General features: G+C 37.7%; 1 protein-coding gene across 5 annotated transcripts in view; it reads right to left on the bottom strand.

Annotated features, from left to right (window-relative positions):
* The window catches only part of USP9Y (ubiquitin specific peptidase 9 Y-linked), a 199,623-nt gene that overhangs the window by 143,379 nt on the left and 31,491 nt on the right, over positions 1–24,753 (bottom strand). The window contains exons 4-8 of one of the 5 annotated variants that reach the window (XM_063660974.1): positions 21,422–23,752; positions 14,797–14,856; positions 13,946–14,102; positions 2,781–2,929; positions 1,318–1,397 (exon numbers count right to left, since the gene is read on the bottom strand). In XM_063660974.1, the coding sequence (XP_063517044.1) occupies positions 1,318–1,397; positions 2,781–2,929; positions 13,946–14,041 (325 nt within the window). In that variant the 5' untranslated portion in view covers positions 14,042–14,102; positions 14,797–14,856; positions 21,422–23,752. The remainder of the gene's footprint in view (positions 1–1,317; positions 1,398–2,780; positions 2,930–13,945; positions 14,103–14,796; positions 14,857–21,421; positions 23,753–24,753) is intronic. The other 4 variants (XM_063660976.1, XM_063660975.1, XM_063660973.1 and 1 more) reach the window with 4 other exon arrangements.

The raw sequence follows: 24,753 nt of genomic DNA, 5'->3' as shown, positions 1-24,753 counted from the left end.
ATCATGAGGTCAGGAGATAAAGACCATCCTGGCTAACACTGTGAAACCCCATCTCTACTAAAAATACAAAAATTAGCCAGGCATGGTGGCGGGCACCTGTAGTCCCAGCTACTGGGAGGCTGAGGCAGGAGAATGGCATGAACCAGGAGGCGGAGCTTGCAGTGAGCCAAGATCACCCCACTGCACTCCAGCCTGGGAGACAGAGCAAGACTCTGTCTCAAAAAAAATAAAATAAAATAAAAAATGAAATAAAAATACAAAAATACAAAATATTACAAAAATGGCTCATCCACGAATTTTATTGCACCTACTATTACAATAAAATCATCCAAAATGCTTCATTCAAACCCAAAGCTTGTACTTGTGGCTGAGAGTAAAAATATCAAATTTTCTTCATAGGTTTTTTGTTTTTTTAAATTCAGGCTTCATCTTTTAAGACTTTTTTCTTTTTGAGAAAAACCCTTCAACTCTGTGTCAAGAAGAAAAAAAAGCTAAATATGTGAGCTAGACAGTTTATTAAACATACACACTCAATATTAGTGAAATAGTGATTTCCACGTAAAAAAAGAAACAGATGGGGCTGGCCAGGTGTGGTGGCTCATTCCTGTAATCCCAGCTACCTGGGGGGCTGAGGCTAGAGAATCACTTGAACCTAGGAGGTGGAGGCTGCAGTGAGCTGATCTCACGCCACTGACTCCAGCCTGGGTGACAAAGCAAGACTGTATCTCAAATAAAATAAAATAAAATAAAATAAATAAAAATAATTGGCAAAATTATTTATAAATTAACATATTTCTTAATCACATGTGACTTGTGTAAAAAGGTCACCAAATATATATGATGTCATACAATAAACTCTCTATGCAGCACTTTGTAAATTGTAAAATATGCTTTAATGCACATTACTTTATATAGCAGACTTTAGTACTATCATATTCTGGAAAATATTTTCTAACTTCTGGATAACCATCTTTTTAAAAATTTAAAAAATATATATTCTCACCTTAGATATATGGTTGTACACATAAAATTACACATAATACTTAAATAGCTCCAGGTATCCCTAAAGGCTATCTAAAGATTTCTATGAACCTTTACTATAGAGAAGTATGTGTATTTGTTTGTGTATGTATATATGTAATAAGTATACATAATATGCATGCATATATGTAAAATAATCCTTACCAGGAAGATTTGTGACATATTATAAACTAGGAATAAACAGTACCTTTATAACAGAGGGATGAAAAGCCTTTAAGAACAAGGTGTAAGTATATATAGGAGCACGTATTATAGAAAATGTACATCCACACTCACCTTTTACACTAAGATCAATAGCAGCTTCTAAAAGTACTTCTAATTCCCCTTTTGGCAAAACAGGAACCACCCATCGAGGCCTAAAGATTATAAAAAAACCAAAAGAGGCTTTACTGGTTTCATAGTAATGCATAGTAATGAAACACTATAAATAAGTTACCTAGTGTAGTTACTGTTAGTATGAAAAAGTGAGAAATTCTGACTATATTATATTCAACATATAGACTAAAAAAGAAGTAGGCAAATTATCTACAATGGAAAATTAAGAGACATCTGTTGTGTCTACATACTGAATTTTTTTAGGCACTGTCAAATGAGATACAGCAATGGCAGGGAATTCTTTTAATAGCTTCCATAGAATACTAAAACTAACCTATTCAATTATCAATTAAATGTATACCTTTTATTAGTAGGAGGACGCTCTTTGGGGGCTCATATTTATTAGTAAAAGGACACAGTGTGGCAAGTGTTTTGTTTTACTCCTCTTCACAAAGACAGAAGAAATTAGGAGATCTCAACAAGACATTTATCTCACCTTTTCCTAAAGATCATGTCTCAGGTATGGGCCTCTAAACCTACTGTCATACGTACATTCCCATATCAAAAGGCAATACAGAAAGCCACTATTGCATCTTAAGTACACTCCTACATTAAAAAGTGATGCAAAGGGCACCACACACTCACCCAGTACATTCCTCACTTTTATAAAAAGTTCAACTTTCTGCAACTATGTCTACTGACTAACCCACTACTCCCCCAAAATAACTTTCTTTCATCTGTCCATTAATCCCTGTACTAAGAAACGGCAAAATTCCCAAATATCTCTTTTCATTTTTAAAAAGTGCCTCAATACATATAATCTATTAAAGGTAAACTGATTCTATCCTTTTTGTTGCTTTTATATACACACAAAAAAAATCTTTTCTCTCTGCCACTAAGGATTTACTAACAGTTTCAGTTCTCTAGTCCTTATGAAAAATACACTCTAACAGAAATCAGCAACCACTAAACAAAACAGACAAAGAAACAATACAACCTTCTGCAATAAGGTCCCTGCTGTAGCAAATGGACATTCCACAACTGAGAAAAGTTCTCCAGAACTCTGGTATAAAGTTCTTATCAAAGAGAAATGTTTGTAAACATTCAAAACAAAATACCTACCTATTTGTCTAGGCTAGAATCACACGAAGGGTTCATAAAGCATCATCAATCTGAAACTGTATTCATACTGTCATTACCTTCCAATACTTAAAATCCGTAAGAAATGCCTGCATTAAGTACAATGAGCTGCAAAGTGTTCAGCTAGGACTAAAATGTTCGGGCTATTAAAATAGTAAGACTTGAGACACTACAATCTACTCTTTTCTTTTTCTCATTTACTACTAGTTGCAATGCTGGTAGTAAGTAGTTTTGCTTTTCTAGTTTACTGCATCCATTAATAAAACAAATCCAAACAAATGCACCTGTTGATCATGTCATCCAGCTTTGCCAGCTCAGTATGTGGAAATGCAGGAGCTTCATCTTCATGCTGTGGTGGAGCATCACCTTGCCCTTGTTCCTCTGGGGGAGGAGTTGCTATGGAATTCTCATTGGAAGAATCAGGTGATGAGGTCTTAATTAAAAATTAAACATTCCAAATTTAAACCACAGATTAAGGAAAAATATCTATTTTTAAGTGTCCATATATATGCCCAAATATTTAATAAAACTAGGGTCACAATGTTTGTCTTTTTAAAATTTAATTTGGTTAATACAGAAGTATTTTCCCTCGTGATTAAGAATCTTTTTTGGGGTGGAGGACGGAGTCTCACTCTGTCTCACCTGGGCTGGAGTGCAGTGGCGCAATCTTGGCTCACTGTAACCTCTGCCTCCTGGGTTCAAGCGATTCTCTTGCCTCAGCCTCCTGAGTAGCTGTGATTACAGGCGCCCGCCACCACGCTTGGCTAATTTTTTGTATTTTTAGTAGAGACGGGGTTTCACCATATTGGTCAGGCTGGTCTGGAACTCATGACCTCAGGTGATCCACCCACCTTGGCTTCCCAAAGTGCTGGGATTACAGGCGTGAGCCACCGCACCTGGCCAATTAAGAATCTTAAAAATTAACTAATGGCAGCTAGCTGGGTGTGGTGGCTCACACCTGTAATTTCAGCTCTTTGGGAGGCCAAGGCAGGCGGATCACGAGGTCAGGAGATTGAGACCATCCTGGCTAAAATGGTGAAACCCTGTATCTACTAAAATTACAAAAACAAAAACGGGTATGGCGGCAGGCGCCTGTAGTCTCAACTACTTCGGAGGCTGACGCGGGAGAATGGCGTGAACCTGGGAGGCGGAGCTTGCAGTGAGCCAAGATCGCGCCACTGCACTCCAGCCTGGGCAACACAGTGAGACTCTGTCTCAAAAAAAAAAAAAAATTTCATGGCTACACATTACTGCATGAGTTGACCAAGTAAAAATTAGAGGATATGTTTTTGTCATGTTTACTGCTAATAAATACACTCATAATAAACCTTATGAATTATCTCCTTAAGGATAGGATACTGAAGTAAAATGACTAAACAAGATAAACAATTCCTTTTAAGGCTATATTCCCAAACTACATTATCAAAGATAGCTCTAATCTTCACCCTCACATGCACCTTTGTGTTTACAGTGTCTTCATCAATTTAGCTTCTAATAATTTAGTTTGACTATATACTACCTAAATTCTGTACAAACCTGCTTTTTTCAACTTATTTTTATATATTATAGATTATAATTATAGATTCACAATCTGTTTCAAAAAAAACTCTACATTCCTTAATAATAACCAATAGTTTGGACACAAAAATTCCTAACTAGGGATTACAGGTTCCTATTGCTGTTACTTTTCTTCTTCCTCAGTTTCCCTTGAGAGAGACAAGAAAAGGCAATGAAACCGGATTCCTCACAACATCAAGAATTAACACCTCATAATTAAAGAGAATAAAATATTTAACTTAAGCAACACGTAAATTTCTTCCTTACAAATACCAATTATGTTTCAGGAAAATTAAATTGAAAAGCATGTCTGAAGAGGACTGTATAGAACTGACCTCATTTCTTAAATGTTTAATAGAACTTGCCTATGTTTTCTTTATTGCAAGATTTTAAAACTGTAATCTCAGTTTCTGTACTCAGAACCATTATACTGGTGGTTATAAGTCTGTACTCAGAAACTGAAATTATAGTTATTTATTTCTTTTTTAGTCTTTCAGTCACCCAACTGTCCTTCAACAGGCAAATGGACAAACTAGTACATTTATGCAATAAAATACTACTCAGCAACTGACAGGAAAAAACTTTTGTGGCATGTAACAACATGGAAGAATACTAAATGCATAATGCCAAATCTCAAAAGATTAAGTCAGCATGATGTTTATAAAAGAGTTTAGAAAAGACAAACTATGTGCTATGGTAGCTCACATCCGTAATACCAGCACTTTGGGAGTGAAGATGGGAGGACTGATTAAACCCAGGAGTTTGAGACCATCCTGGGCAACATAGGGAGACCCTATGTCTAGTTAAGGAAACAAAAGAAAAAGAAAAAGCCAAAACATACAAATGAAGAGCAGATCAGCGGTTGCCAGGAACTGAAAATGGAAGACAGTAAATATACAGGGACAGTGCAAATAAATTTTTGTATTTTGCATATTCATTATATTGGTGGTTACAGTCTTTCATTTGTCAAACTCAATACTTGTATATTATGCATCCCAAGTGACATTTACTGTCTGTAGCCAAACAAATAGAAATTTAAAAACCAAGAGAAACAAAAAGCGCATGCACGTGGGCTTCAACTTCCAAGTCAGATGTGATACTCAGCAACAGATTACTGCATCTGCCTATAACTGAAAAGTGGCTAAAATTAATTGCTTGTTTAAAAAACTGCAGAAGCTACCTGGGTAAGAAAAAGGGAATACTCCAGAAACATATAGACAAGATAACTGTGATTAATGATTTCATTCCAGTACAATTCTGCCTACAGTGGATATGCGCAGCAGGCTTAGAACTAGCTCAAAATCCACTGTAGATGCAGGTGGAAAGTCACAGAAAGTGTGGAAAGTCACAGAAAGTGTGGGAAGATGAGCTTCAGCATAACTTTAATACATTATTCACAAGGCTTGAAGCAGAAAGTCTGATTTCCTATCAGGATATACTCTGGATGTTCAAGTGCCACAGTTTGGAATAATAAAACCTAATGGAGCCCTCCAAAGACGAGAGTGAAACATTTCAGCATTGTTTCACTGAAACAATGGGAAGAGCCTCACTATAGTCTACTGAAAAGGAAGAACAAAATAGAAGACCACTGAATCTTACCTATCTCTGATTCAACAGTCTCTAAGCTTGAATTAACCAATCCCATTCTGGCCAGTGAGAAAATAGTTACATTCTCTAAAATGGAAAGGTAATAATAATGTAAGTAAACTTTGAGATTAATGATGTTATATGAACATAACCCTTAGGTGTGTTTCTGGCCTAGAACATACAGGTAGGGATACTGTGGAAATGACAATGTGATTTGTGAGTCTAGGTCATGAAAGGTATCATGGCTTTTTCTTCCCTTTCTTTTAGGTCAGTTTCTCTGGCAGAGGTTAATTGCCATGTCTGAAGTCACTCAGGCAGCCCTATGAGGGGATTTGCATGGTAAGACAGGCCTCTACCCAACCGCCATGTGAGTAAACCATTGTGGAAACGGACCCACCACAGTCGCAGTCAAGCCTATCCATACATATCTATGATAAAGTTAAATTTATAAATCAGGCACAGTAAGAGATTAACAACAATAATTAATAATTTTTCCATGGATGGAGCCAGTCAAGGGGTGGGAGGGTTCAGGATGAAACCTGAGATCATCAGATACTAGATTTCTCATAAGGAGCATGCAACCTACATCCCTCACATGCATAGTTCACAGTAAGGTTCACGCTCCTATGAGAATCTAAGGCTGCCACTGATCTGACAGGAGTTGGGGCTCAGATGGTAATGCTCGCTCACCTGCCTGATGTTCACCTTCTGCTGTACAACCTGCTTCCTGACAGGCCACAGAGTGATACTGGTCCGACCTGGGGACTGGGGATTCCTGCTCTACATACACAACAGTAGCAGAATACACATTCTTTTCAAGAGCACATGGAACCATCAGGATACGTAATGCCACAAAACAAATCTTAACAAATATAGGAAGACTTAACTCATAAAAAGTTTCTTTTCAGATCAGGATACAATTAAAGTAGAAATCAATAGCAGAAGAGGCCGGGCGCGGGGGCTCACACCTGTAATCCCAGCACTTTGGGAGGCCAAGGCGGGCGGATCATGAGGTCGGGAGATCAAGACCATCCTGGCTAACACGGTGATACCCCGTTGTCTACTAAAAATACAAAAACAAAATTACCCGGGCGTGGTGGCATGCATCTGCAGTCCCAGCTACTTGGGAGGCTAAGGCAGGAGAATGGCGTGAACCCAGGAGGCAAAGCTTCCAGTGAGCTGAGATTGTACCACTGAACTCCAGCCTGGGCGACAGAGCGAGACTCCGCCTCAAAAATAAAAAAGTAAAGCAATAGCAAAAGAAAAACTGAAAAATCCATAAATAAGTAGAATTTAAACAATACATCTTAAATCACCCATCCACCAAAGAGGAGAAATCCAATAGAAACTATATAATATGTGAGGCAAATAAAAATGAAAAAATACCAAATTTATGGGATAGAGCAGAAGCAGTGCTGAGGAAACCTTATAAAGTACTTTAAAAAAAGATCTCAAATCAACAACCAAATTTGCACCTTAAAGAACTAAAAGAATAACAAAATACATCCAGGATCCACAAAACATTTCATTCAAGATGAACTAAATATACAATGGTCATCTCATAATATTGTAATATTCCACTTTTACTAAATTTTTCCTGTTTAGAACTTATCATTGTATTACAATTGCCTACCATATTCAACTCATGCTAACAGGTTAGTAGCCTAGGGCAATAACTGGCCTACATGTGTAGCAGGTTATACCATCCAGGTTTGTGTAAGCACACTATGATGTTTGCAAGACAGTGAAATCACCCGACAATGCATTTCTCAGAACATATGCCTTCGTTAAGTGACACATTAAAGCAAAAGCGAGCACAGATGTAAACAAAATAGAGACTAGAAAAACAACTAAGAAAAACCAATGAAATCAAAATTCTGTTCTTGAAAAAGATACAGAGCTGCCAAACCTCTAGCTAGATTGACTAAGAAAAAGAGAAAAGTCAAATATTTATATTAGAAATAAAAGAGGCATTACTATGGATTTTATACAAAAAAGTTAAGGATTATCAGTGCATCCTATAAACCACTGTATCTCAGCAAACTGCATGACCTGGATAAAAGGATAAATTCTCAGAAGCATACAATCTACGCCAAGAACAAGTTATAAAGAAATAGACAATCTGAGTAGATCTTAAACCTCGGTGGCAACCAGTCCCCAGGTATGAAAACCTAAACTGTAATAAAGAATTATTGAAGGCTCATGGTGGGAAGTATGCAATGCAAGTAAAAAACCAGTAAGAGGCCGGGCATGGTGGCTCACCCATGTAATCTCAACACTTTGGGAGGCTGACATGGATGGATCATGACGTCAGGAGTTCAAGAGCAGCCTGGCCAAGATGGTAAAACTCCATCTCTACTAAAAATACAAAAATAAGCTAGGGGTGGTGGTGGGTGCCTGTATTCCCAGCTACTCAGGAGGCTGAGGCAGAGAATTGCTTGAACTTAGGAGGTGGTGGTTGCAGTGGGCCAACATCACACCACTGCACTACAGGCTGGCAGATGCAGCGAGACTCCCTCTCAAAAAAAAAAAAAAGAAAAAAAACTACTAAGAAGCCAAATTTTATGGGAATGCACAATTGTTTTTCAACCTTTCCCTGAAAAGATAAGAAAAAAGTCCCCTTGAGCTTCTCGGAGGGAAAGATGCAAAGTAGCCATTTTGAAATACATAAGGACATTCTGTTCCGTTAAAAGAAAGCCCTCAAGAGAAACTAGTTTTACTAAGGTTTTTTAATGCCTAAGTGACCTAAAGGAAAAAAAATACTCAACTCTAGCCTGCTATAGCATTCTACATTGTAGAACTAAAAACCCCAATTCCAGCTCCCTATACCCATCATGTTCCATCTAAGCCACAGCCCAAAGGCCACAGGCTCACTATGACATTGAGACTTAATCATAAGATTACAGATTGCTTCCGCTACCTGAATACCTTACCAGTAGTACATTACTAGAGCCCATCTGCCAAAGTTCCTTTCTACATAGTACTTTATGTGCATCTCTCAAGAAAAAATTACAATGCATACTAAAAGACAAAAAAACTGTTTGAAGAGACAAAGCAAGCATCAAATTCATACTCAGATGTAACAGGAATGTTAGATTTAACAGATGGAGGCTGGACGCAGTGACTCAAGCCTGTAATAACAGCACTTTGGGAGGCGATTGCCGGTGGATAGCTTGAATCCAGGAGTTCAAGACTTGGCTGGGCAACATGGTAAAACCCCATCTCTACCAAAAAAAACCCACAAAAATCAGCCAGGCATGGTAGCACATGCCTGTAGTCTCAACTACTTGGGAGGCTGATGTGGAGGATAGCTTCAGCATAGGAGGGAGAGACTATGGTGTGCCAAGATCCTGCCACCGCACTCCAGCCTGGGAAACACAGTGATAGCCCGTCTTCAAATAAAAAGATTTATCAGATGGAAATGTAACTACCATTAATGCACTAAGGGCTCTAATGAATAAAGTAGATGAATAATGAATAAAGTAGATGACATGAGAAGATAGTTAATGTAAGCAGAGAGAGAGACATTCTAAAAAAGAATCAAAGTAATACAGTATAGATCAAAAACACTGCAAAAGGAATGAAGAATGCCTTCATTCCTGTGCATTTTAATGATGCACTCATTAAAAAATTAGACTTTGAACACTGAAAAGCGGAGAAAAATAGGATGAAAATTAAAAAAAAAAAATAGGCCTGGAACGATGGCTGTAATCCCAGCACTTTGGGAGGACAAGGTGGGTGGATCATGAGGTCAGGAGTTCAAGACCAGCCTGACCAACATGGTGAAACCCTGTCTCTACTAAAAATACAAAAATTAGCCGGGCACAGTGATGCATGCCTGTAATCCCAGCTACTCAGGGGGCTGAGGCAGGAGAATCGCTTGAACCTGGGAGGTGGAGGTTGCAGTGAGCCGAGATCACACCACTGCACTCCAGCCTGGGTGACAGAGTGAGACTCCATCTCCAAAAAAAAAAAAAAAAAAAGAAGCAATTATAACTAAAAAATTTCCCCAAATTAGTGCCATACAATAAACAAGAGATTCAGGAAGCTCAGAGAGTTCCAAGCTAGAAAAATGCCAAAAAAACAAACAAGAGTACATCTAGAAATACATTCAAATTGCAGAAAATAAAAAATAAAAAGTCTGAAACATGCTACAGGCAAACATCCTACCTATAAGCAAAGCAATGATAAGAACTACACTGGGTTTGGTCTAAGAAATCATACAAGCAAGAGACTGGAATAAAATATCTAAAAGTGCTGAGAGGAAACAACTACCAATCTAGAATTCTGTATTCTGCAAAAGTATACTTAAAAAGTGGAGAAATAGAAACTTGCTCAGACAAAAGTTAAGAGAATTTAATGTATCTGCTCTGCAAGTTTTTCAGAGAGTAGAAAAATGATATACAACAGAAACATCTTCAAAAGAAAAGCATTCTGTAAGGAATGCATGAAGGTAACATAAAAACTCTTCTTTTTATCTTAAATGATCTAAGACATAATGGTTTCTTTAAAATAAAATTAGCAGCTTGGCACAGTGGCTTTTGCCTGTAATACCAGTGACTCAGGAGGGCTCAAGTGGGAGGGCTGCTTGAGTCTAGGAGTTTGAGACTGGCCTGGGAAACATAGTGAGACCCTCTACAAAAGTTATAAAAAAAAAAAAAAAAAGCCAGATATGTTGGTGCATGCCTGTAGTCCTAGCTACCTTGGAGGCTGAGGTGGGAACAACAGTTGATCCCAGGAGTCCAACACTACTGTAAGCTAAGATCATGTTACTGCATTCTAGCCTGGGTTGACAGTGATGCCTGTCTCAAAAAATAATAAAATAAATTAAAATAGCATTAACAACAATGTATTCAATGATTACAGCTTATGTAAAAATGAAATGAAAGACAGCAATGATACAAGAACAGGAGGAAACAATTACAGATATTTTGTTATGATAGTACATGTACTCCACTTTGGAAAGTAGACTTCGGATTTGGTATAAATGCATATTGCAAATTCTAGGGCCATCACTAAAAAATTTAAAAATAAAAAATAAAAGCCTATGATTAATAAGCTTAGAAAAGAAGAAAAAAATATATAGAATGTTCAATTACAACCACAAAAGGCAGAAAAAATGGATACAATAACAATAAGGGTAATAAATGGAGAATAACAACAAATAGTGTAGTTACTAACCCAACTATATCAATAATCATCTTCAATATCAATGGCCTAAATATACCTATTAAAAGATCATCAGAGTAGATCAAATAACAAAAGCCAACTACATGCCATCCATAGGAAACCCACTTTAAATATAAAGATGTACATTAGAATTAAAGGAATGAAGAAAAACATACCAAGCTAATACTTATCAAAAGAAAGGAAAATTAGCTATACTAACTTCACAAAGTGAACTTCAGAGAAGGAGAATTATCAGGAATAAACAAAAACATTATATATGTGGTCAATTCAACAAGCTGGAAATATGTTTAATGTATATGCTCCTAACAATATGGTCCCAAAATATGTGAGGCAAAAAGTGATATAAATGCAAGGAGGACTAGATTGATCCACTAAGATAGTTGGAGAGTTCAACACCTTTCCATGAGAGATGGACAGATTCAGCAGACTGTATCAGAAGAAACATAAAAAACTAAACAGCATCATCCATCAACTGGATCTAACTGATATCTCTTGATTATTTCCCCCACAACAGTGAGTATATCTTCTTCTTAAGTGCAATGGGAACATTCACCAAGATAACCCACCCAGTGGCCATAAAGCTCACCTTAATAAATTTAAAATAAAAATAATAAAACATATGCTTTCAGGCCACAATAGCATTAAACCAGAAATCACTAAAAGACAGTTGCAAAATCCTAAAATATTTGGATACTAACACACTTCTAAATAACATGAGTTATTCAGAAAGAAAGAGAAAGGGCTGGGCACAGTGGCTCATGCCTGTAATCCTAGCACTTTGGGAGGCTGAGGCAGGTGGATCACAAGGGTCAGGAGTTCGAGAACAGCCTGACCAACATGGTGAAACCCCATCTACACTAAAAATACAAAAATTAGGTGTGGGGGTGCACACCTGTGATCCCAGCCATTCAGGAGGCTGAGGCAGGAGAATTGCTTGAACCCAGCAGGCAGCGGTTTCAGTGAGACAAGATCAAGTCACTGCACTGCAGCCTGGGTGACACAGCAAGACTCCATCTAAAACAGAAAAATAGAGAGAAAGAAAGCTCAAGAGAAATAAAAATAAAATTTGCACAAAGTGAAAATTCAACTTAAAATTTGTGGAATACAGCAAAAGCACAACTGAGACAAAAATTTATACCATTGAATGCATATATTAAAAAGAAACTCTTAAATGAATAATCAAAGCTTCCATTAAAAAAAAAACTAGCAAGAAGTATGAATTCCAAAGTAAGCAGAAAAAAACTACAGCAGGAATGAAAATGACAAGAAATTAACAGAAAAATCAGCAAAACCATACATGCTGGTTCTTTGACAACATCAATAAGCCTCTAGCCAGGCTAAGAAAAAAGAAGACACAAATTATTAATTACAGAATTGTATTAAGGGACATATAATACAGATGCCATACTCATTAAGGGATCCCTAAGCCCCAGGTCACAAACTGTACCAGTCCATGGCCTGTTAAGAACCAGGCTGCACAGCAGGTGAGTGTCAGGCGAGCCAGCACTAGCACCTGAGCCCCGCCTCCTGCCACGTCTGCAGACACATTAGAATCTCAGAGGAGCCTGAACCCTATTGTAAACCAGATCCATGTGAGGGATCTAGGGTGCATGCTCCTTATGAGAATCTAACTAATGCCTGATGTTCTGAGGTGGAACAGTTTTATTGCAAAACCATTCTACATCCTCCCATCCATGGAAAAACTGTCTTCCACAAAAGCAGTTGCTGGTCCTAAAAGGGTTGGGGCTGCTGCACTGAAGGATAATAAAGGAATACTATGAACAGCTCTACACCTACCAGAAATTCCTTTAAAGACACAATCTGTCAAAACTCAGAAAAGAAACAGATCATTTGAATTGGCAATATTTTCTAAATAAAGAGTCAATAAATAACAATCTTCTGAAACAGAAAGCACGATGTCCAAAAAGGCTCAGTGGTAAATTCTCTCAAATATATCAATTCTCTACCATTTTTTTCCACTAGATGGAAGCAAAGGGAATACTTTCTTTCTAGGCCATTCTATGAGGTCAGCATTACCCTCATACCAACAACCAAATATATCGCAAGAAAACTAGACCAATATATATCATGAACATAAATCCAAATATCAACAAAATACTACTCCAAGGAACTAGAAAATGAACAGCAAACAAAACCTAAAGAAAGCAAAAGAATGAATCTTAGAAAAAGGAAGAAAAAACACACAAACGGGAATTAAAAAGCCAAAACCCTGAAAAAATTAGCTCAATGCAATTAATGAATCACCTAGGAAAAAAGGCAAGAAAAAGTAAAGGCAAATTACTAACATTAGAAGCTTCATGTATCTTACAAAAAAATCTAACAGGATAGTAAAAGAAGTAATTATTTTCAAATAGGTCAGCATAGAACTTTGATATTAAATCTATGTTAAATCTTTTAGAAATATTTCACTTATCCTTGTTTTATAGATATGAAAACTGAGGCTTAGATATTATAGCAGTTAGAGTCATAAGATAATCTTATAAAGTGGGGTTTGAATATAAATAGCTGCCTCAAGTCTGTGCTTATAACTAAGATTACAGTGACTAATTTAATACTTTTGCCCTCAGATTCACATGGGACCTTAGATACAGAAAAATACAGGACTACATTCTCAACCATGTACAGTAATCAAGGTTTCCTTTGACTAAATGATGGAGTCACTTTTCTTCTTCTCTTTTTTCTTTTTTTTTTTTTTGAGACAGGGTCTCACTCTGTCACCCAGACTGGAGTGCGATGCTTCGATCATATCTCTCTGCAGTCTTGACCTCCCAGGCTCAGGTGATGCTCTTGTGTCAGCCTCCCAGGTAGGTGGGACTATTTGCATGTGCTACCACGCCCAGCTAATTTTTGTGTGGGAGACAGGGTTTCACCATATTGCCCAAGCTGCTGTTGAATTCCTGGGCTAAAGCAATTCTCTCTTCCGCCTCTGAAAATGCTGAGATTACAAGTATGAGCTACCACACTCAGCCCACAGTCACTTTTTTCATGTGTAACTTAAAATAACCACATATTTTATGATTACTTTGCAAATCATTCAGGACATGTTTCACAATTTTGTATTCCACAGTACTAGAAACAACAGTCTTACTCCTACCTGGTTCTGTTGGAAGAGATGCTGAGACTGGCTATCAGGAACCTGGCCCTGGCTGTCGTTCCCTCCTACTGGAGAGCCACGAGTGATGGCTGTCATACTTGACACAGCACAGATCTTTGCTTTCTTTTTTTTTTTTTTGTCTCTTTATGTAGTTGTCCTAAGGGAAGAAATTATAGTCCACTTATAGAAGATGAAGTACCAGCATATGTCAGCCTTACAAATTTCCAATTCAAGGACAGAACATCTTGCAGATACCATTTTATAACCTAAAAGGAAAAAAGGTATCACTGGCTTCCATATTAAAAAGACGAATAAGAGTCTGGGCATGGTGGCGCATGCCTGTAATCTCAGCACTTTGAGAGGCCAAGGTGGGTGGATGACCTGAGATCAGGAGTTTGCAACTAGCCTGACTAACAACGGTGAAACCCCATCTGTAATATAAAATATAGCTGGGCATGGTGATGCATGCCAGTAATCTGAGCTACTTGGGAGGCTGAGACAGGAGAATCGCTTGTACCAGGGAGGCAGAGGTTGCAGTAAGCTGAGATCATGCCATTGCACTCCAGCCTGCCTAGGCAACAAGAACAAAACTCTGTCTCCAAAAAACAATAAAAAAAGATGAATAAGAAATTATTACAATTTTAATATGTATAGTAACATCACCAGTCTTTACATTTAATAACAGAGGATTATAAAAATGAGAGAAATAAAAAGCTAAATTTGTATTAACAGTTTTACTACCCTTAAGAAATTCATACTATTATACATGCATTTATGCCAGGAAACATGCCATATATTATATAACATTCCGGGAAAATAAGTAAGGTTCTTGGTTGTCATTTTTAACTTACAGAAGAATCTGTGAAAGGCCTATCAATTGCTGCCTTACATATACTGTGAAAATTTAATACCTAAACATAAGAAACCAGTATTAGATTTTTACAAAGAATTCAAGACAATGCACAGTCAACACATCATTGTATCAGAGCATTATAAGGCTTTTAAGATAATTTTTAAGTGATTTAAATATAAAATTTAAAACATTGGAGTAATTTTTCTTTGGAAAGGGTTTAAACTATACCATATTTCTCCAAAACCATCAAATCTGTCAAGTGAGCTCACGTTTCCACTTTTGACATCTTTTTTCCCAAGGTCCTTTTTAATAGTCCTTTAGGAGAATCAACAGTATACTCAAAGAATCTTAACAGGACTAGAGGACACAGAAATTTAATGGTGAGGGTTCACTGCACCCTGATAGGAGTATGGGTAAATGCCACCAAATCCTTTACATTCCATATTCATTAGTCCAGTGGTTTTCATCCTAAATTGCAAATTAGCATTTCCTGAAGTACTTCTAGAGGATTGCTAATGTCCAAGTTCCAGCCCAGACCAAACACAGCAAAACATCTGAGACATAATAATCAGCACTTCTTTAAAATCTGCAAGCTTAATCTGACGTGTCACTGATTGAGAACTAGGTTTGTTTCCATAAAAATTAAAACTTGACGCTGGGTGCAGGGGCTCACGCCTGTAATCCCAGCAGTTTGGAAGGCCGACGAGGGCAGATCACGAGGTCAGTAGATCGAGACCATCCTGGCTAACACGGTAAAACCCTGTCTCTACTAAAAATACAAAAAATTAGCGGGGCATGGTTACAGGCGCCTGTAGTCCCAGCTACTCAGGAGGCTGAGGCAGGAGGATAGCATGATCCCGGGAGACGGAGCTTGCAGTGAGCTGAGATCACGCAACTGCACTCTAGCCTGGGCGACAGAGTGAGACTCCGTCTCAAAAAAAAATTAACACTTGAAATCAAAGCGAGGTAGGAAAGAATAATCAGTGATATCTATGTGTCCAAAACACATTGCCAAGAAGAAAAAAAAAGAGAGAAACAGAGTAAGGCACAGTATATAAAAAACTAAAGTAAAACAAATCAAATAAACAAAAAAACACATATGACCAATACGTATGTGTATAACAAATTTAACAACAGCACTTTTTAGAAGTCAGGCACTATGTGAAACACTTAATTTCACTCAACAAATCCATTTAGTAGTTGTTATTAACCACCTTCACAGGTAAGTAGAAACAGAGAGTTAAAAAAAGTAAATTGCTGGGCCAGGCGTGGTGGCTCATGCCTGTAATCCCAGCACTTTGGGAGGCCGAGGCGGGCGGATCACCAGATGTCCGGAGTTCATGACCAGCCTGACCAACATGGAGAAACCCTGTCTCTACTAAAAATACAAAATTAGCTGGGTATAGTGGGGCATGCCTGTAATCCAGCTATTCGGGAGGCTGAGGAAGGAGAATTGCTTGAACCCAGGAGGCAGAGGCTGCTATGAGCCGAGATTGCGCCATTGCACTCCCACCTGGGCGACAAGAGCGAAATTCCGTCTCAAAAACAAACAAACAAACAAAAAAGTTAATTGCTCACATCAGTACATAGTGGAAAAAGGGATTCTAACATAGGAAGTCTGCCATGATTAAACCGCTACACACATACCCTTTCAATCTCATTAATAATCAAGACAAAACAAGTCATAACAATGCAATACTATTGTTTTTCCTGACAAGATTCGTCAAAAAACACTAAAGACTGGTAACTAAACATTTAAGTCAGACATAGATTGTTCTTTAATAAATAAAATTGAAAACCAAGTTACAAATTACTATTATTCCATAAGGGAAGGATTGAAAAGAAAATGGACAAAAACCAAACGTGAAGTATACACATACACATAAATCTACCTCTATATGGTCATCTATCACATAGTCTTCTCTTTCATTGTTTTTTTGCTACATAAAAATTCTCTTTCAAAATGTTTTATATGAAATAGGTTTTAAAACAAACAAACTAAAAAAACTCCCTACCATTTTCTATTTTAGTTCTGCTGCTAATAAAAACTACTTAAATAAGTTTTTCCTGCAAGTAAGAAAGAAACCAGCCACTTCACTCTACACTACTTCAAACTTGCTCATATCTGATCCTTTTGTCCCTTACCCGGGCTCCTGATCCCACATATATGCCCCACTTATGAAAAAAACCTTGCTCTAATCTTCTCTCAATTTTTCTCAGTTTCTTTCTGGATTCACTTTTCTTAGCCTATAAAATATGTTCAAGGCTCCCCTACTGAAAGCCACCAATGTCTGAACTTCTTCCAGAAAATTCTTGAAAAAATGGCAGTGTCTCTCCTTTTCCTCATCGATTGCCTTGTATACAAGCTGCTTTAAGTGAGGATGGTGTAAGATCTATGAATGACTTAGGAATTAATAATCAATTGCTCTAAAATTACATGCAAGCTTTCTGTGGAGTACATTTTTTTTTAGAGAGGAGAGAGATGTAGCATAGTCCAACATCAATTTACTATGTAACTCTCTACAGGTCACAAGATCCTGTAGTAGCTATAACCAGAAACAAAATATCTACAGAATATATACCAATGAAAATGAAAACAGAATCAAACCACTTATCACTACCAAAAAATAAATAAACAAAACACAAAAAGCAGTAAAAGAGAAAATAAGCAAAAATCCACAAGAAATACAAGACAAAAGTAACTAACTGACAATAGTTGATACTTTTCTTTCAGTAAATACGTGTAAATGGATTCTGCAATCAAACATATAGATGAGCTGCAAGGATAAAAAAGCAAGTTCAACCTAACCCTTCCCTGTAAGAGACTCACAAGAGTCCTACAGTAGACTATGTGATCAAAGAATAACCACAGCTTCAAAGTGAAAAGATGGAGAAGGATATTTCATGCACATAATAACCATATGAGAGCACAGTTTCTTATATTAATATCACACAAAATAGACTAAATAAGAAAATTCCACAAGAAACAGGGAAAGACACAATCATAAAAAGGTAATTCATTAGGAAGATAAAAAACTAAATATGCAACAAAAAAGCAGAGCTCTAAAATATATAAAGCAATATTGACAGATTAAAGGAAAAAATAGATAGCAACACAATAATAGTACAAAATTTCCCTAACTCACTTTCTACCCAACCAGACAAAAAAAAAAAAATCAACAAGGAAATAGAGGATTTCAACAATAAAACAATTAGACATATGCTGAACACTAACCCAAGAACATCAGAGTACACATTCTTTTCAAGTGTATATGGCACATTCCCCAAGATAAACCTCATATCAAAGCAAGTATTAATAAGATTAAAATAACAGAAACCACATAAAGTATCTTTTCAGAAAACAATGGGATGAAAATAGAATCAACAGCAGAAAGAAAACTGGAAATCCACAAATATGTGAAAATTTAACAAAACATTCTGAACCAATGGGTCAGAAAAAATTAAAATGACAATTAGAAAATATATCGAGAAAAATTAAAAATAAAACATACCAAAACTGATGGGACACAGCAAAAGCAATGCTAGAGGAAAGTTTATAGTTTTAAAGTTTATACGTTTAATACCTGCAAATGCTGGCCTTAAATTTGAAATTAACAACCTAACTATAACCTTAAAGTAGAAAAAGAACTAAACTTAAAGCTAACTGAAGAAAGATCATAGCAGAGATAAATAAAATACAGAATAGAAAAAATAAGATCAGCCAAACCAAAAGGAGGCTGTTTGAAAGATCAACACAACTGAAACCGCTACTTACATAAAGAGGAAAAAATAAAACCTCAAATAACTAAAACCAAGACTGAAAGAAGGGACATAAAACCAATGCAAACAGAAACAAAGAGTCTAAGAAAATACTTTGAACAACTTTATGTCACTAAATTAGATAAGCTACAAAAAAATGAATGTAAGTTGCTAAAAACACACAATTACCAAGACTAGATAATGAAGGATTAGAAAATCTGAACAGATTCATAACTAGTAAGGAGGCTGAATCATTAATTAAAAACTTTCCAACCAAGAAGTCTGTGATCACATGACTTCACTGAAGAACTACATAAACATCTAAAGAATACGTATCACCAATCCCAAAAGTCTTCCTGAAAAATAAAGAAAACACTCACAAATTGACTTTGGAATAAAGGTAATTCAGGCCTCTTAGACTAAATCTGTGAGTGTTTTCTTTTCCACTTTCTTTTCTACTAAAAAGAAACTACAGACCAACGTTTCTGATAAATATAAATGCAAAAATCTTCAACAAAATACTAGCAAACCAAATTTAGCAGTTTTGTGAAAAAAATATAATCAAATGGGATTTATTTTTGCAATGCAAAGTTGGTTCAATACATGAATACCAAAATGTAATATACCCTATCACCAGAAAAAGGAGAAAAACCACATGATCTTTATCTTGATGTACAAAAAAATATTTAACTAAATTCAACAACCTTGTATTACCATTCAACAAAACAGAACATAAAAAAAGGTCACAGAGCCAGGATGGTCTTGATCTCTTGACCTTGAAAGGTGAAGCCAGCTGTACTTCCTGGGTCGAATGGGTACTTGGAGAACTTTTCTGTCTAGCTAGACGATTGTAAACGCACCATTCAGCACTCTGTGTCTAGCTAAAGGATTGTAAATGCACCAATCAGCACTCTATAAAAATGCACCAATCAGCACTCTGTGTCTAGCTAAAGGACTGTAAATGTACCAATCAGCACTCTGTAAAAATGCACCAATCAGTGCTCTGTGTCTAGCTAGAGGACTGTAAACACACCAATGGGCACTCTGTAAAATGCACCAATCAGCACTCTGCATCTAGCTAAAGGATTGTAAACGGACCAATCAGCACTCTGCAAAATGGATCAATCCGCACTCCGTAAACTGAACCAGTCAGCAAGACGTGGGCAGGGACAAATAAGGGAATAAAAGCTGGCTACCCCCAGCCAGCAGCAGCAACCTGCTTGGGTCCCCTTTCATGCTGTGGAAGCTTTGTTCTTTCACTCTTCACAATAAATCTTGCTGCCGCTCACTCTTTGTGTCCACACTAACTTTAAGAGCTGCAATACTCACCGTGAGGGTCTGTGGCTTCCTTCCTGATGTCAGTGAGACCACGAACCCACTGGGAGGAATAAACAACTCCAGACCCGCCACCTTTAAGAGCTGTGATGCTCACTGTGAAGGCCTACAGCTTAACTCCTAAAGTCAGCAAGACCACAAACCCACCAGAAGGAAGAAACTCTGGGCACATCTGAACATCTGAAGGAACAAACTCTGGACACCATCTTTAAGAGCTATAACACTCACCGCGAGGGTCCGCAGCTTCATTCTTGAAGTCAGTGAGACCAAGAACCCACAAGAAGGAATAAATTCTGGACACAACTCACATGGTAAAACCCTGTCTCTAGTAAAAAAAAAAACCAAAAAATTAGCCAGGCGTGGCGGTGGGCGCCTGTAAACCAAGCTCCTCTGGAGGCTGAGGCAGGAGAATGGCATGAACCTGGGAGGCAAAGGTTGCAGTGGGCCGAGATTGCGCCACTGCACTCCAGCCTGGGCGACAGAGCAAGACTCCGTCAAAAAAAAAATGTCATATAAGACAAAGTAGAGAGCAAGAGCTAACTTCATACCAAATGGGAAAAGGCTCAAAGCCTTTCTCTAAGATCTGGAACAAGACAAGGACCCCTCTAATTCAACATAGTATGGAGAGTCCTAGTCAGAGCAAAGAAAAAAGAGATAGAATAAAATGGCATCCAAATCAGAAAGAAGGGAGTAAAACTGTGCCTATTCAGAGATCACATGATATTACATGTAGAAAAATCTAAAGAATTTAATCAAAGAGACAAATGACTTATACTAAAAACAAAAAATTATTGCGGAGGGAAAAATAACTAAAGACAGAAATACAGGCAAAGACCTCTAATGTCCAGGTATTACAAGACTTACTACTGTTATCAGTACCACCCAAAGCGATTTACAGATTCAACATGATCTCCACTATATTTTTTTGCAGACACAAAAATCCATATTAAATATACTCTCAAGGAACCTCAAGTACTACACACTTCTACTGTTCAAATTAGAACAACAAAACTTTCTCATAATATTTTTCCCAAGCAGGCTACAATAGATAATTTTCTAGACTTTAACATAGGTACCCTTAGCATGACAGCCAAGGCTTGCCCCAAACACTGAAGCAGGCTTACAGATATGTCCTTACAGCAAGGACATACCTCTTGCCAACTGCTAGCAAAGAAATCAGCCCTTCTGTCAGCAATATGTAAGTGAGCCATTGTGGAAGTGGATACACCAGCCTTCAGATAAATAACTGCTACCCGCAAAAACTAAAAGATATGTTTGTTATTTTAAGCTGTTAAACTGTGCGCGATTTTCTTATGAAGTAAAAGACAAATAAAAGACAAATATCTTGCCTCAGCTTAGTAATTAACTCAGTTACAAAAAAGAAAAAATTATATGAGCCACCCCTCTATCAGACCATAGTAGCCTCACAGGTCTCTCACTGTTCAATTTTATTCCACAAAACATTTCTGTAAACATCTCTTACCCAAACTGCTAAAACTATTGTTTTAATTCTTCAGCTAGCGACTCACCTCCAACACATCCTCCACACAGCCACCAGAATTATCTCTAAGCTCTCTGCAAAACAAAAGGCAGATTTCATCATGAATCCTTTAAAAGGAAAAAATCTGACTTCAGTGCTTAAAAATAAAATCTCAGTGCCTTAATCTGGTACTGGAAATCACTTATGATCCAGTCTCATTCAAACCAGCTTTTAGTTTCACGCCCCTTAATTCTCTCCTAAATATCTGGTGTCTTCCTCATTCTATTAATAGTATCACATACATCTTTTAAACTGTTTCCTTCCAGTGGAAGTATCTGACCTAATTTATGGAATCACCAAAATACCACAGTTTTTAAGACCAGCAAACAGTATTCCACCTCAAACTATGATTTTCTTCACCTCTTCTACTACTCCACATTTCACACATGTATTTTAACACAGCAGTTATCATACTGTATAAATAAGTACCTATTTAGTCAACAGAACTAGAGCCTTAAAAGTGGATACTAATCATTTTACAACATCATGAGTAAATGAATACAATTCATAAGCTGTCCAGTAATGACTAAGTCCACGTCTATCACTTTACAATTTCAATGAGGTTAAACAATCTGCTCACTAATTGGTAGAAAAGCTACAATGGTAAATCTAAGTTTCTTAACTAACATCACAACTCTGTTAATCACTACACTCTCTCAATCAGTTAGAAATGCTGCTTATATACAAAGGTCAGTTTCACCTCTGAGCCCAGAAAAGTCTTTCCACACCATGTATAAAAACATTATTTTATTAGGTTTCACAAATATGCAGAAATAAAGTTCAATTATTCAACAAAGTCTGATAGCTACAGAAGCCAGCCAAATGCCTAGACATGGGAAAGTCCTTGGTGAAACCCCAAATGAAAGCCAAAAACAGGCCACAGGCTGAAACACTGACTGCTGGTCCTGTATGAAACACAACCCAGAATGAGAACCTCTGTTCCTTTTTGCCTGCCGTTTCATTCATGATTGATTCTTTGTGAATAATATCTTTTAACCAATCGAATGTTGACTTTTCCAATACTACCTACGGCTTGCCCCTCCCCCATTCTAAGCCCATAAAAAGCCCGACTCAGCCATATTACGGGGACCTTCCTGCCTTTGGGTAGCGGGACAAACCCCTCGTCCATTTTCAGGTTTGCCTGACTAGTTCATCACTCAATAAAACTTCCCACCTTGCTCACTCTTTGTTAGCACATCCTTATTCTTCTTGGGTGCGGGACAAGAGTTTTAGAACCACCAAAAAGGTGTACAAGCTATAACACAGGTGAGCTGGGGCATGCCAGCATGGCCAGGCAAGGCCCAGGCAGGGCATCACCAGCCAGGGTTCACCAGCTTATGAAGTAACTGAGAAGAAAAATCCTCTTACCATTTTGGGGGCTCACTCGGCATACCTGAAGGGTGAGTAAATGTGAACCTAAATTTCACTTTTTTTCTGTGACCTCTTGTCCTCAAGACATTTTTCTTAAGGCAGATGAAGCACCAAACCTCTGGTAAGCTAGTTAAGAACAATGGTGCAACTACAGAGGACAGGATGCTGGAGAGGACCCTCCCCCATCACTCTCCGGGTCAGGGAATGTTGGCCTCCTTGAACTCCTATTTTTCCTACCGCATTTGTCTTCTTGTTTTTCGGGGATGTTATGGTACTTATCTCTTTTACAATGTTACAACTGTTGTTGCAAACTACAAACATATTACTAGGTGGAGGGAGCATTTGGACCAGCCATCAGATGTGCAATTCAGAACAATGCAGTTTCTGCCTGTTCCTAGAGGAAAACAGGAAGCAGAGGTTAAAGTCTCTCTCCCTGCTCCAGGAATCTATTTGCATAGAGGCTGTTTCAACCCCAAGCACCTTCCCTGCCCTGAATGTAAGCTGTTTTTCCTTTTCTTTTCTCTGCCACATTAGGAGTTCACATTGCCATGCAAATACAGGGAGCTTTTCTATGCAAGAGGTTTTGTTTTCTTTTGGAAGGCATCTCAGAGGGCCCATGGGGAAGTTACGTGGGATTGGCAAAATAATAATAATGTTTAATCTTCAGGTTATATGTTAGTAAATTATAATGTATGTTCCAAAATTGTGTGGGATTTCTAAAATTCTAATGTCTGAGTATATGCTATCAATCATCATTAACATTATGATTTTAAGTTATTGTAAACCACTAATAACCTAATTTGTCAACTGTATTTATAATTGTGTCACTTTTTCATTCACAGACAATTGCCTTGTCTTGATCCTCTTCAAAAGATGGCTTATCATCAGCTGTAGAACTCTGTCAGGTGCTTTTAAATGCCAGTTTCTGATGACACTGGAAACTGTGACACTAGAATAGAGGAAAAATGTATAGGACTCATGAAGAGCTGAAATGTTGATGAATATCAAGCAGGGCAAGAGTTAACTGAATGGACTGAACAAAACTGAAGGAATGTTTGTTTTGTTTTTTCTTTTTGAGACAGAGTCTCGCTCTGTTGCCCAGGCTGGAGTGCAGTGGTGTGGAATCTCCGGCTCACTGCAAGCTCCGCCTCCTGGGTTCACACCATTCTCCTACCTCAGCCTTGTGAGTAGCTGGGACTACAGGTGCCCGCCACCACGCCGGGCTAATTTTTTGTATTTTTAGTAGAGATGGGGTTTCACCGTGTTAGCCAGGATGGTCTTGGTCTCCTGACCTCTTGATCCGCCCCCCCTTGGCCTCCCAAAGTGCTGGGATTACAGGCATAAGCCACCATGCCTGCCCAGGAATTTTTTTAACTTTTTGCTTAAAACATTGTTGATCCTTGTTTTTTGTTTTTCAGAGTCAAGAAAACTTTTGAGATATCTACACTTTTAACAATTGAGTAAGGTATCTTCCTGAGAACAAAATTTGTAGCACATTTGTCTGCCTGATTTCCCTAGAATTTGGAAACTATTGAGGAGTATCCTTAACTTACGGCAATATAGTTATTTGCATTAGCCAAGTAAGAATACGTTTTATTTTGCAACAGGACACAGCTGGAGACTGGTGGTTTTACCAATGCTTTGACTGCAAGGGTGTGCTTCCTTTTAAGGAATCAAGCTTGACTTGCAGTGCCAATAAAACCCCTTCTGGAAAAATGGCCTCATACCTTGTCTATGCAGTCCCAGTATGTGGCTCCTAACCTGTGGTGAGTAAAGAATGTCACTTTCCACCAGGTCCAGGAGCCCCGTGTTATCCTGGGACCACAAAAAGACAGGGAATTTACCTAACTCATAGATATTTGAGGGTACAAACCCATGGCTGGGCTCAGCTTTAAAAAGTCTTGTCAGATTCCTTGTGGAGGAGAGTTCCATCAAAGACAATTTAGAAAG

Source organism: Pongo pygmaeus, chromosome Y (genome assembly GCF_028885625.2).
Source record: "Pongo pygmaeus isolate AG05252 chromosome Y, NHGRI_mPonPyg2-v2.0_pri, whole genome shotgun sequence".
In the NCBI taxonomy this organism is placed as follows: Eukaryota; Metazoa; Chordata; class Mammalia; order Primates; family Hominidae; genus Pongo; species Pongo pygmaeus.
Note: the sequence above shows the minus strand (reverse complement) of the source record. Positions and strands in the feature narration are given on the sequence as shown.